The following is an 11,515-nucleotide window of genomic DNA, read 5'->3' on the forward strand; positions in this document are numbered from 1 at the left end:
ATATATATATATATATATATATATATATATATATATATATATATATATATTCTCTGAGCTTATATATTTTTTGGAAATTTTGCAGTATGACTTTCTTTTTACTTTATTAGATTGCGCTGTGCAGTGGTGAACAAAACGTCTATTTTAGGCGGAAGATATTGATTTCTTGAAAGGAACATTATGCTCTGATATGGATTCTAATCATGCAGCTACATCATTTTACAAAATTTTTGAAGAAGCCTTTAGCGGCGCATGGTCAACTAAAACCAACTGGTTCTTCCATTCTGTAAAACATTTATAAATAGTTTTTTGAAGAAAAAAAAATCGACCCAACTCAAACGATGTAGATAGCCGTATGACGAATGATAAATACTTGAAGCCTTTCAGATCCACTTCTCGTCTCAGTAAGGAAGTCTGCTTTTTATGTCATAGTTATTTCTGGATACTCACAGCGATAGAAAGGGGACTTATCTAAGGAATAGTTGTAAAAAAAGAAACTTGATCTTTAAATTTAAGACTCTATGTTTCATCTAGCTTATTCCCAAGGAAATTGTCCATATTTTTTGTATATATTTTGAATGAAAACTCTGTGTAAACTATAAAGAATTATATGCTTACAAAACAAGAGAAATTTCGGGGTGTTTTTCCCCGCTTCATTTATCTTGAAATTGATCCAGAATATCAACATAACTGAATTTAAAGATTTTACAATAACAGTATTTTGGCTCTATGATTTGTGTATATTGTCGCGAAAGACGGAACAGGAATTCGAAATGTGTGAAAGTCCTATAAGAATAGTTTGCAGAATGAAGGATAGATTTGAATATGGAAGGAACTGAATATGGAAAGGATTCGAAAACTGGCGTGAAAAGGCACACTAAAAATTTGACCATCAGCGACAATTGCTTAAGTGAAATAAATCAATAATTAAACCTTTTACGGAATTACAGCAAATGAAATATATTTAGAAAATTAAACCAAATGAATACATGGCCTTTTACTGCACTTCCCTGCGAAGCTTTATGTCAGTGAAATATAAAGCTTAAAGTTTCTCTCAAATCAAATGCTGAAATTGAGATTCACCTTCCGATTCGACGATCTCTTGATGAGTATTCGTGGAGATATGAGAGAAACTGCTGATGCGAAAAGTTACTAGGAAGACTTTTCACCTGAAGTATTTCCGTTATCCTTAACACCCACGGAGAATAACCCGCCATTGTTTCCAAATTGCCTATTTGGAGCAGAAAATCCGGTTCACAAATGTGTTCTTCAGCAAGACACTCTGATATTTGCTCGATTGTTATATTTTCTGGTTTACATTCCATGCAAAGCTGGAAATAATCCAATACAAGGACTCATTAATCCAAAAAAAGAAAACTGATCTAAAAGACTTATAATACTGTCATGATTTTGGTGATAGCATTAGCGCTTCCGCTACTATGACGCAATTTGGCAGCCAAAACATGAAGATTATTAGATTCCAGAGTAGAAAGAATTTTTTGTTTCGATCATAGTGGAAACTAAACTGTAAGGCTAAAGAACTTTTTTTATTCAATTTTCAGAAGTATTTCCAATCTCCTTCATCCTATTTATAATTGAAGCTTATTTGGTCCAATTTGATTCATTTACATAATTTATTGCATCTTCTATAAAAGGTGGAATAATACATGTTTCCGGCAGAGATTAGACTCTTCAGGAATTTGTAAAAAAATTATACTTTTCGGCAAGCTCGAACAATGGACTGTCTACCATCTCGTGCACCAAGTATCTTGACACTAGTATGGGTGAAACTCGGATTGAATATAGAATAGTCGGGATCGTGGAACTCCACGTGCACAAGCTGTTTCGCGCAAGTCCTATGCATAAAATCATACGTTAGCTTTCTCAGAAGTTCTTGTCTTGAAGAAATATACGACCACGGATCATATAACGTAATTTTTGTGATGCCAGCGTGCGCACTGTGAACAATCAATTTACCTAGAGCTTCCTAAAAAATATTACTTTAAACTGAAGATGTGACACGAACGTCATCATAGCTTAATACATATAACCTACACTGTAATACGGAAAACTAAACTTGAAGAACTTAAATTGGTACACTAAACATTGCCGTGCATCTCCAATGAATTCCAAGATTGGATTACTGATTTTCCTACATTTTAAAATAAATATGAAGTTCAAATTAATTTGCAAACTTGCACAAGCATGATTTCGAAGCTTTCATTTACGAATCTCAAAATCTTGACAAAATTTTTTTGGCACTGAACTTCGTGGGTCGTAATCGACTTCGGTGAAAACTAGAAACAAACGCGTTTGTCTCTCAGAATTCCGAACTATAAACAAATTTAAAAATTCAGCAAAACTTTAAGTGGTTCATATACAAAAAACCTACAAGTGAAATGGCATATTTGTCGGTATACAGGACAGCGAGATGATTGGGAAGTTGATGAGATTGAGAGGTGTCGACGCTACAGAAAAGGCTTTTAACGATAAGTGATGGCTTGGAGATATAATTCACGATAACTTCCAAGAAAGTGTACGCAAACCTTAACCACTCCACGACAACATTCAACATCTCCAGTTTACCACCTCATGCACCAAGCAACATCCACGTGTGAGCATCTCTCAAATGTTTCATTTTTTCACAGGCCGCAGTTGTGTCATGGTCGGTGGTAAAGCCAAAGAAATGCGGGGAGCTGTGTGTATCCGTGAGGGGTCATCGAGGGTTGGACTGGTGTTTTTCTCGTAGCCACTTCTATTCAAGTATCTTACTACCTCAAATTGGAGATGTCTGGGAAAATTTCTATGGCGCGATAGGTTAAGGTCCCTGTTATATTTGTTACTTGCAACAGTTTGAGTAAAGGAAATACTAGAAGTTATCTTTCATTTACCACCATTTTTTCCATTCCTTTGAATATCTTATCATTCTCTGTCATTCATCTTATCATTCAGCAACACTCGTTTCAGATTGGCAGGTTTGTAAGTTAGATGTGAATTCACGGAAGAAGCAAATTGACCTTTGGAACTTGTTCATTTTCAGGCTGTATTTGCGGTGATGGGACACGACCATGGACCAAAGATACCATCATATAAAATATATAACAATTATCGTGAGATACCGAAACTCCGAGCACATGAAGAAAGGCTGGAACGGATTGGCTTAAAAGATCCCTGGATAAGGTATATGTTATTACATGAGTGATCTATAACTGTGTAAAATTCATCAGTTTTATATGAAAAGACGAAGTTCTCCATAAAAAAAGTAGTACTGTACACTTATGTTTGAAAACATTATCACAGGTTTTATTACACATACTGTGCATTTCTTCTTTTGTTATTACTGTCATCCGTTTCGTAAGCTGCAGGTTCGAGGATGTAATTTATTCCTTTGTCCTCCCGAAAATGATAAATACAAATGATTTTTGGCGACTCGTTAAATCAGTTGTCGAATTTTCCTGCTATGTTTTGTCTCTTTCTGCATTTTAGTGATTTAATAAAACTTGAAAGGAAGCTGGAATTCAAACTGTTGTACCCATGACTTTTTAAATATCTGTGAAATATTTCGATAAGTTGTTTCCTCGCACAAAAGTGTGGTTTGTACGAAGTTTTTTCGGTATTTTCAAAATTGCTTTGGAAAAAATCACTTCGAATCAATGCTTCTCTTTTTCAGGAATTACTCATATTTATTTATGGGGCGATTTGCTGGTGATCCGTGGGGTAGCTTCAAATATATGATTCGTGCTGGATGGAAATTAGGATGTGGTGTTGCGGCTGCGGTAATAGTCGTTGAAGAATCATATATGTACTGGAAATATGGACATACACATTGGGGAAAAGAACATCATTAGGATCAGTTTTCTTCCATCTAACCATTTCAATCCTATGTTGTTAGACTACAGTAGAGTTAATACTTTTTCATTTAAGAGAAGGACCATCTAAATGAAGAAAAATTACTGCGGAACAAATTCTATGTGTACTATATGCGATTATAACTGTACAATTCTTCAAGGTCTCAAAATCGTTCAAGAAACTTTCTGGAAGCTTGAGGACCCTTTTCTGTATAAATAGCAAACTTTGTGTTATAAAGCTTATGTCACTGAAAATGTACAGGCGCAAGCTCTATGTGGCATTCATATAATGATGCAAAACCTTTCCTTTTAAAGGAAAGGGATGAGCTTATTGATAAAGATAACCAATATGATAATTCAGTTTTTCTGGTGGTAACTTCTTCACTGAAGGTATTGCCTCAGAAGTCAGAAATTTTTTTTTATCACTCCTGAAAATGCATCGCAATTGTTGAAACATGAAATCAAGCCAGGTACTATTATGTTTGTGCAAATTGGACAATGTCGCATTTGAAGTCAAAAAACAAGTTTAGTGGAGCTGCCTGGCCAGCGATCTGAATCCGTTTTTGTCAGTTGAATTCGAGATTGAGTTTATCGACCCTCAATTATTAGAAAGAGAATGGTGAGAGGTTGATAAAAGTTTTTTCACCATTAACTTTCTTTGAATTCTGAAAAAAGGCAAAAATTTGGAAGTGCACCATTGGTCAGTCGATATCAATTTCTTTTTGTTCCGTCAACAAATTATTGGGATGAATGAGTATTTGGCTTTTAAAATAGGTCAGTGGATTGATACTTGCGGCAATAGCAGATGAGTGAATAAAAATCGCAGTGATCTAGTTTTGGACAATATTTCATCGTCAAACCTTCCCTCACTTCTGTATGGGATGAACAATGTGAATGATTTCCGGGTTTTTGACATGTTCAAGCAATCCCGAAAAACGACTTCGGCGAAGTCATTTAGGACGTTTGTCAGTTATTGGATGCGGTCACTAAAATTCCTTGCTGTCTGTTTCATTTTTGTTGGTAGGATTCTTAACTATTTGGAAGTTTTATTTAATTAAAGGAAACTTGTCAGAAAGTTCTACTTGACCAGGGGAAAAAACATTTTGAGTGAGTTTGTGGGAAGTTGTAATAAAATTTCGGGATTAATTATGCAGCTTATTTTACGAGGACTTCATGGGAAAGGCCAAATTGTTCGGCGAAAAATATTTTGGCGATCCTTTCGTAATGTATTTCATTAACTTAGATACTACTAAGTCGCTGGAAGGAACAGTGAAGCAGTTTACTACTGATAGTGGTCAATGGAATGTTGCGAAAAATGGTCTAAACGTTGTTGATTCGCAACATCAACTTTCTGACAGGTTATTCTACTTTTGAGCATTTCAAAATTTGGTAGGTTGAAGCAATTTATCAAAAACTATTCTCAAACTAATGACAGGGAATTTTATTCATGATGTTCATTTGATTCAAAATTTGAAGTGTTAGAACTGATCTCGCATTCCAATGTACCACAATATGCATCCCTAAACATGGGAGAAGCCTTGCTTTTTTATCCAAAACGATGATAGAGCACTCAACAAACAAATCATTGGTGGAGAAATGGAATTTATTTAGAACAAGTTTCCATGAATTAATGATCATTCCAGATTCAACGTAGCGAGCATAATTAATTTGCTTAGTGATATCATGCAAATTTTGAACAGAAATCGATCAAATTTGGCATCACCCAATCAATACAAGCGACAGGTCAGCATATATTTACCTCAATTTATTATAAGTAATAGAACAGCTTTGATTGTCAAAAGTTGTTTGTTATCTTCAAATTTTTTCTCCAGATTTTTTCCTAACATAAGGCTTTTTACAAGACATGAACTAAATTTAAATTTTATTTGGACTCTAATTTGGGTTCCATTTATCCACTTAGCTTTGATTTAGGCTATAAATTCAGAGCAAATCTCGTTTATGATAGAATTATCTCATGATAATATATTTCAAACTAATCAAGAAAAGATGAGTGTTTTAGTCTCCCCTGAAGATGAATTGGAATCTAAAACGATATGTTGAACTTGTAAATGCAACGAATGATCATAATCAGAAGCGCCAACCTTTAACTCATTTGGACACCGGCGGAAGTAATTTTGATCGCTTTATAGTATCAGAGAGGAAAAACGACAACCCAGTTTTGGATTGGATTGTTGGCAAATTTATTAGACGAGGTGGAGCTTTGATTGTTTTTCCAGATCTTATCAGATAACGAAAAGACATCCTTTTATCTCATATCCTACTTCATCTTTCAATCTATTTGCTTAAACCGGACGTATGAAAAAATCTGAGGTATTAAAATTTTTCTTAAAAGTTTAAAACTTTCAAACTTTCAAACTCGTAGGAGTTATGCCATAGTCAAGTTGTAATGGTTTGATAAAAACAAAGATGGGAAAAGGAGAACAAATTAAATTAATTATCCCTTACAGTAATTTTAACTTTGTTACTCTGTTGATATCTTCCGATGGGTTTTTCCTAGTTTATTGGATGCATGAGAACAGTATTGTAATATAGTTATATGTCAAATGGCCTCATACTTTCTGGAGGTTAATTATTCTAACAGACTCCGGTTCGCAATATTTTTTATACAGAATATTAATTTAGGTCTGGATTGGTCAAATGGGAATCTGAGATTGGTCAATATACAAGGTAACAGTATATTGGGATCCGATCTAATCATACATGATCGTAGTGTTGAAATACCTCTCAAACAGTGGCTTTATACTTTGAATTCCATTTTAAAGCGAAGTCCTAATTATATGTAGCTTTAATATATCCATTAACTGTTGTTACTTCTTATAATTGTTGTCTAAAACCAATCATTCTTGCAGTTCTACGATTATAAGGATGTATTGAATAGGAGCTCTTCTTTGCATTGATTTCTTAATCTTTCTATTAGCAGGAAATGACACAGCAAAGATATATGAACTTTTTGATTGCATGATACTAATAGAGGGAAGTCATTTGTTTAATGCCTTCTTAACTAGTTGCGGAATTTCAATTTTGGTAACTGCTAATGGCCTAACAAATGAAGGATGCAAATAGGTTTGATATATTGACGACCCGTATATTTTCCTTCGCCCTTAAAGCAACAAAGTCGTGCAATGGATTTGGAAAGCTGCTTGCACAAGTTATTGTGCTGAGATCAGCAAGTAATCGAAAATATCATCAAATGTTATTCAAACATTAAATTTTCAACTTTGAACATAGAAAAATAGAAAATGCCTTTGTATGTCATTAATGTCACATGACAAAAATTTCTGCCACTCAACAGAAAAATGTCATACCAGTTTCTGTTTATTTCCCCAATCATCCATATTGGCGATTACATGACCCAAAACGGCAAAAATTGATGCCGTATATTCCAGATCCCCATTCTTGAATATTGTTATGTAATCACCATCAGTATGATGAAAATGGAAATAATATTCGATGGCCTTGTCAGGTATATAATTAACTGATGGTATCCCATCCTTAGCCCAGAAATTAACGTCACCCTGGAATCCAAGTTACTGAAATTAATAGGACGAAAATCACTTCTGTTGGAGTTTTAAAGCTTATCGTATTTCATATATCTACAGCTAGACTAATTTGCTTTGACTTCTGCAAATCCCAATGACTTTTGGTTCTGATCGCTCTATGAACTGCTCCGACAAGATCTCTAGTTCTGGTGCACAAGCTATTATTAGCAAAAATTGTCATATCGTAAAATAAAAGCCGCCGTAAGTTATATTCAACGTTTTTGATTCTTCAAGTGGATTAAAGTTGTTTTCTAATAATTTTAAAATCAGAAAAAAAAAGTATTACAATCCCTTTTATTCTTTTTTTATTTTCAAATATATTACAAGAACTAGCAAGAAGTGATTGGGAGTTTCGAAGAGTTACCTGACTTGGATTTTTCAGCAGTGTAAGCGGCATGTTATATCTGCTCAACAGGCGTACTATTTCATCCAGTCGCTTCATCTTTAAAAAAAAAAAATCCTCTTTCCAAAGGCAAAAACTCAATGCGGACGATTCAAGTTGGTTGGAACACTCATTGAAAGATACGGATGACTAATTGTAAATGTGAGACAATTTACTAAATCGATGAATTCCATTCTAAATTAGGAGATTTAAAACTTTGAGATGATAGGACCAATTCGTAAAAATAACTTTAAATAAGTAAATAGATTTACATGATGCTGATCACCGCTGAAGGCAAGATGAGAAAGCCAGTTTTCTGGTTTGAATGCTCCTGTATCGGTTTCAGATACAAAATAAAATGCGTCTGTTGTATCATTTTTATGGGTGATGTAGTAATGTTTTGCACCCAAAAATCCCTGTTCTTCTGCAGTCCAAAATATGCCTCGAATTGTTCTGAATCAAAACAAACTAGTAAAATCTTACGAAAATTTTGACTTATTAATTGTAAAAAAGTGAAAAGTAAGCAGTAACCACAAGAATAAAAAGTAGATCAATTAAAAAAAGAAATAAACAAATTCGCGAAGAACGAAAAAAAATGAAAAACCGAAGTTAGTTCAATTGGAGAGAATATAATTTAATTGATCAAACTAGTGAAGTAGTGAAGCAATGGCTTGAAATGATTACGTGAATAACGTTTACTAACAATTATGTAGTTTTGTTAGACGAACCGTTTCGGCTTGAAAGCAGCATTTGTTTTGGCCAATTGTTTTAAGGAATATAAGGCATTCCACACAACAGCACAACCGCCACCATCATCTAGTGCTCCTTGTCCAACATCCCAGCTGTCCAGATGCGCTGATAACAGTACCACTTCAGATGGTCGTTCCTGACCTAATTATGAGGAGATGGATAATGACAGTTAGTTCAATTTTTGTCGCACATAAAAGGATTCTTTCATTTTCAGTATTTTCGCAAACTATTCCAAAAAAAAGCAAATGAAAATCCTGAATTGTAGAAACATTTAAAAATCTAGTAAAACTATTTAGTAATTCTTATTCATGCCGGTAACGTAGGAAAGAAAAAAGTGTAGCTTGAAAATTTTAAAGGAAATCGGAAAACTGCATTGTAGGACCGGTAATTTGAAAGATGAGATTTCTGGATGTTGTACGATCTTCGCTGTGCGATTTTATATGCATTCGGATTACGATCCTTTCACCGTTTTGAAACATTCGACCGATCATTTCGGCTTGTTCGATCGTCAAACATGCAGCTGGAATTCTTGCACCCTCTGAAACGCTTCATGCATTTTCCAAAAGACGGCCACTGTCAATTTGAGTAGCTATTAATTAACTAATTAACCAGAAACAGTTATTTAAAAGTTAGTGTTGAAACAATCAATCAATTATAGTCTGAGCAAATTGAAAAATGGCTTAAAGTAAACAAATATGTAATTGCAGGCCTTTTTACCTGCACCACTGCCAGCATGAGGTGAACCGATGGAAAATGGTGTTATTGATTTTATCAAAACGCCAATGGCCCCCATTGATTCGAATAATTTTACTGATCGGCGATATTTAACTGTTTGTGGGTACCCTCTAAATATTTGTGCCGTTACGACAATCTTCCCACTGATGTTAACGTGCTGAAACGCAACACATGTAAATGAATATGAAATTCCCTATAATAATTCACTGAATTATTCCTGTTGTAGATTCAAACGCTTTACCTAAGAAAACCTAAATAAACCATCAAATTTTCTTCCTATCCATCCCTGATTTATGAAGTAAGTTCTAAATACCTGGATACCATCGAGTTCACGAATAACTACAACTTCTCCGATTACATCAGCTGGTTCGGATCCGCCAAGAGCAAGCACATTAAGCCGTTGATATCGCGGTTCTAAAAATTCGCAGCAAAGCAGATTCATACAAAAAATTGAAAAGAAACGAAACTGCTATAGAAGAAGTAGTTGGAAGTAAGTATTCAATTAAGTATTAAGCATCAGAAATATTTTTTTACTCTTAAGTTATGTTTCCTTACTTTAATTATTTGACATGAGAAATTTTTTTTTAATACCAATCATTTGAACATTGTCGTCTCCACGAACCCATTTCGGCAAGTCTGGTACATCCTCGGTGTGCACATCATCGAAACCATCCTCCTTCAAACTTTTTGCCAAGAAATCGATGGCTCTATAAAGTTGGAGAATTCAGCACTGAGACCAATGATATCTTCCAGTCTTATATTTGATTTTATGGCTTACTATCACTCAGTTATACTTTTCAACCCTTTTCAAATATTTTTTAAATTAAAAAAAAGACTACATTATTACCTTTTTCGTCACCATCGTTTTCTGTAAATGATTCATGTGACATGTCCGAAAATTAATCTCACAAACGGAAATTCTTAAAAAATTCTTTGCCATATCAAAATGAGGACTGTAAAATCCTTTATCTTATTGCTAAAAGTTAATTCATTATGCTCAAAACCTACTTTTCAAGGCTATCAGAGCCAACCATACGATGTCCAAAGCCATCCACCAGTGTGGTAAGCCACTGATAAGCTAATCCAACTCCATCACCTTCAGTAATATAATGAACGAGTTCGGTGGTATCGTTTCCAAACTTCAACAAATAATTGCGTTCAGCAAGGACAGACTAAGTAAGTTTATATCTGTGCAATTGACTTTATTTAAATTTAACTAAAAATTAAACTGAAGAATGAACGACAAGGACTAAAAGAACATAGAATTGTACAGTTGAGTATTAGTACATTTCAAAGCTATGTACACTTTAAAACTTTTTCCCCATTGTAAATCATCAAAAGATGCTATTTTCAGCTTGCTTAATTTTTAAATCCCATTTAAAACTTCATTTAGTTAATTTGCTCAGAAACAAAACTCCAAATTCACTTGATTCAATTTCACTCATTTCATCAAGTAAGGATGGAAATTTCGGTTAAACAAACATTGTGAAGTTTTTTTGTTAAGATTTGCGCATATTTCTTGGATTAATGAGAGATACCTCTATTTGTTGTCGTGCTGTATGCGCCTCTGTTTATAAAGGTGAAAATGAGCACAGTTTTGGGATACGGATGCTATTTGGTAGAACCAAATTCAAATTTTCTTTCTTTTTTTTGAGAGAGGAGGAAGAGGGAGGTAAAACAAGAGCGGAGTAAATTCTCCGCTCAGGTATTCAAATGAAATAATACACGCCGTACCGACAGCTAGGCGGGATAGCTATTTAGATAGTTACTATTTGATAATTACTATGTGGTAGTCGGATACTTGGATATATTCTGTCTATTTGGCTTTACATAAATTCCACACTCCTTTACAAGTATTCAGCTTAAGAGCAATTGAAAATTATGCATTTTCGAAAAACTGACATTGGCAGTTTTTTGGAAATAGTTGGAATTGAAAATGCATTTGGACTTCGAAATGTAAATGAAGTTAAAATTGAAAAGGAACTTTTGAAAATAAATCTATCTATTCATTTATAAATCATTAAAATTGGAAGAACGAGCCTTTTCCAGAACATAATTTTGGCCCGTAACGACAACGAATGTTACAGCGATGGCGAGGGAAAGAGAGAACACAGCCGGCATTCCTGAATCAAATAGTTGAAATGCGATAATACAGCGACATGGGATCGGCACCAACTCATTTCAGAATTTTGCGCAAGAGGCAGGAGGAAAGGAAGACAAAGTAAAACTCTCCATTAAAC

General features: G+C 34.3%; 5 protein-coding genes across 5 annotated transcripts in view; 3 read left to right on the plus strand and 2 right to left on the minus strand.

The window, feature by feature from the left end:
* LOAG_16863 (phosphatidylinositol 3-and 4-kinase) overlaps positions 1 to 479 on the plus strand; it is a gene marked incomplete at its 5' end in the record, with an annotated part of 7,912 nt that extends 7,433 nt beyond the window's left edge. The window contains one exon of the mRNA XM_020449521.1: positions 149 to 479. Within this exon, the coding sequence (XP_020306943.1) occupies positions 149 to 301 (153 nt within the window). The 3' untranslated portion in view covers positions 302 to 479. The remainder of the gene's footprint in view (positions 1 to 148) is intronic.
* A 243-nt stretch (positions 480 to 722) lies between these two features.
* On the minus strand, positions 723 to 2,636 carry LOAG_00518 (hypothetical protein). Its single transcript, XM_003136058.2, has 3 exons — positions 2,393 to 2,636; positions 1,718 to 1,987; positions 723 to 1,331 (listed from the first exon to the last, which is right to left on the minus strand). Exons 1-3 carry the CDS (start codon positions 2,573 to 2,575, stop codon positions 1,080 to 1,082), a joined length of 705 nt encoding a protein of 234 aa, XP_003136106.1. The 5' UTR covers positions 2,576 to 2,636; the 3' UTR covers positions 723 to 1,079.
* Positions 2,637 to 2,662: 26 nt separating this feature from the next.
* LOAG_00519 (NADH-ubiquinone oxidoreductase B12 subunit) lies at positions 2,663 to 3,848 on the plus strand (the record flags this gene model as incomplete). The annotated part of the gene is made up of 3 exons (XM_003136059.1): positions 2,663 to 2,734; positions 3,041 to 3,180; positions 3,671 to 3,848. 3 exons carry the CDS (start codon positions 2,663 to 2,665, stop codon positions 3,846 to 3,848), a joined length of 390 nt encoding a protein of 129 aa, XP_003136107.1.
* Positions 3,849 to 5,021: 1,173 nt separating this feature from the next.
* On the plus strand, positions 5,022 to 6,652 carry LOAG_00520 (hypothetical protein; the record flags this gene model as incomplete). Its single annotated transcript, XM_020445456.1, has 4 exons — positions 5,022 to 5,206; positions 5,492 to 5,591; positions 5,869 to 6,061; positions 6,492 to 6,652. The coding sequence occupies 4 exons, from the start codon at positions 5,022 to 5,024 to the stop codon at positions 6,650 to 6,652; spliced, it is 639 nt and encodes a 212-aa protein (XP_020304081.1).
* A 321-nt stretch (positions 6,653 to 6,973) lies between these two features.
* Positions 6,974 to 11,401, minus strand: LOAG_00521 (leucyl aminopeptidase). The gene is made up of 10 exons (XM_020445457.1): positions 11,316 to 11,401; positions 10,284 to 10,414; positions 9,867 to 9,982; positions 9,589 to 9,689; positions 9,258 to 9,432; positions 8,923 to 9,078; positions 8,519 to 8,681; positions 8,063 to 8,243; positions 7,773 to 7,850; positions 6,974 to 7,384 (listed from the first exon to the last, which is right to left on the minus strand). Exons 1-10 carry the CDS (start codon positions 11,394 to 11,396, stop codon positions 7,169 to 7,171), a joined length of 1,398 nt encoding a protein of 465 aa, XP_020304082.1. The 5' UTR covers positions 11,397 to 11,401; the 3' UTR covers positions 6,974 to 7,168.
* Between the last annotated feature and the right edge of the window lie 114 nt (positions 11,402 to 11,515).

This window comes from Loa loa (assembly GCF_000183805.2).
Source record: "Loa loa unplaced genomic scaffold supercont3.24, whole genome shotgun sequence".
Taxonomy (NCBI): Eukaryota; Metazoa; Nematoda; class Chromadorea; order Rhabditida; family Onchocercidae; genus Loa; species Loa loa.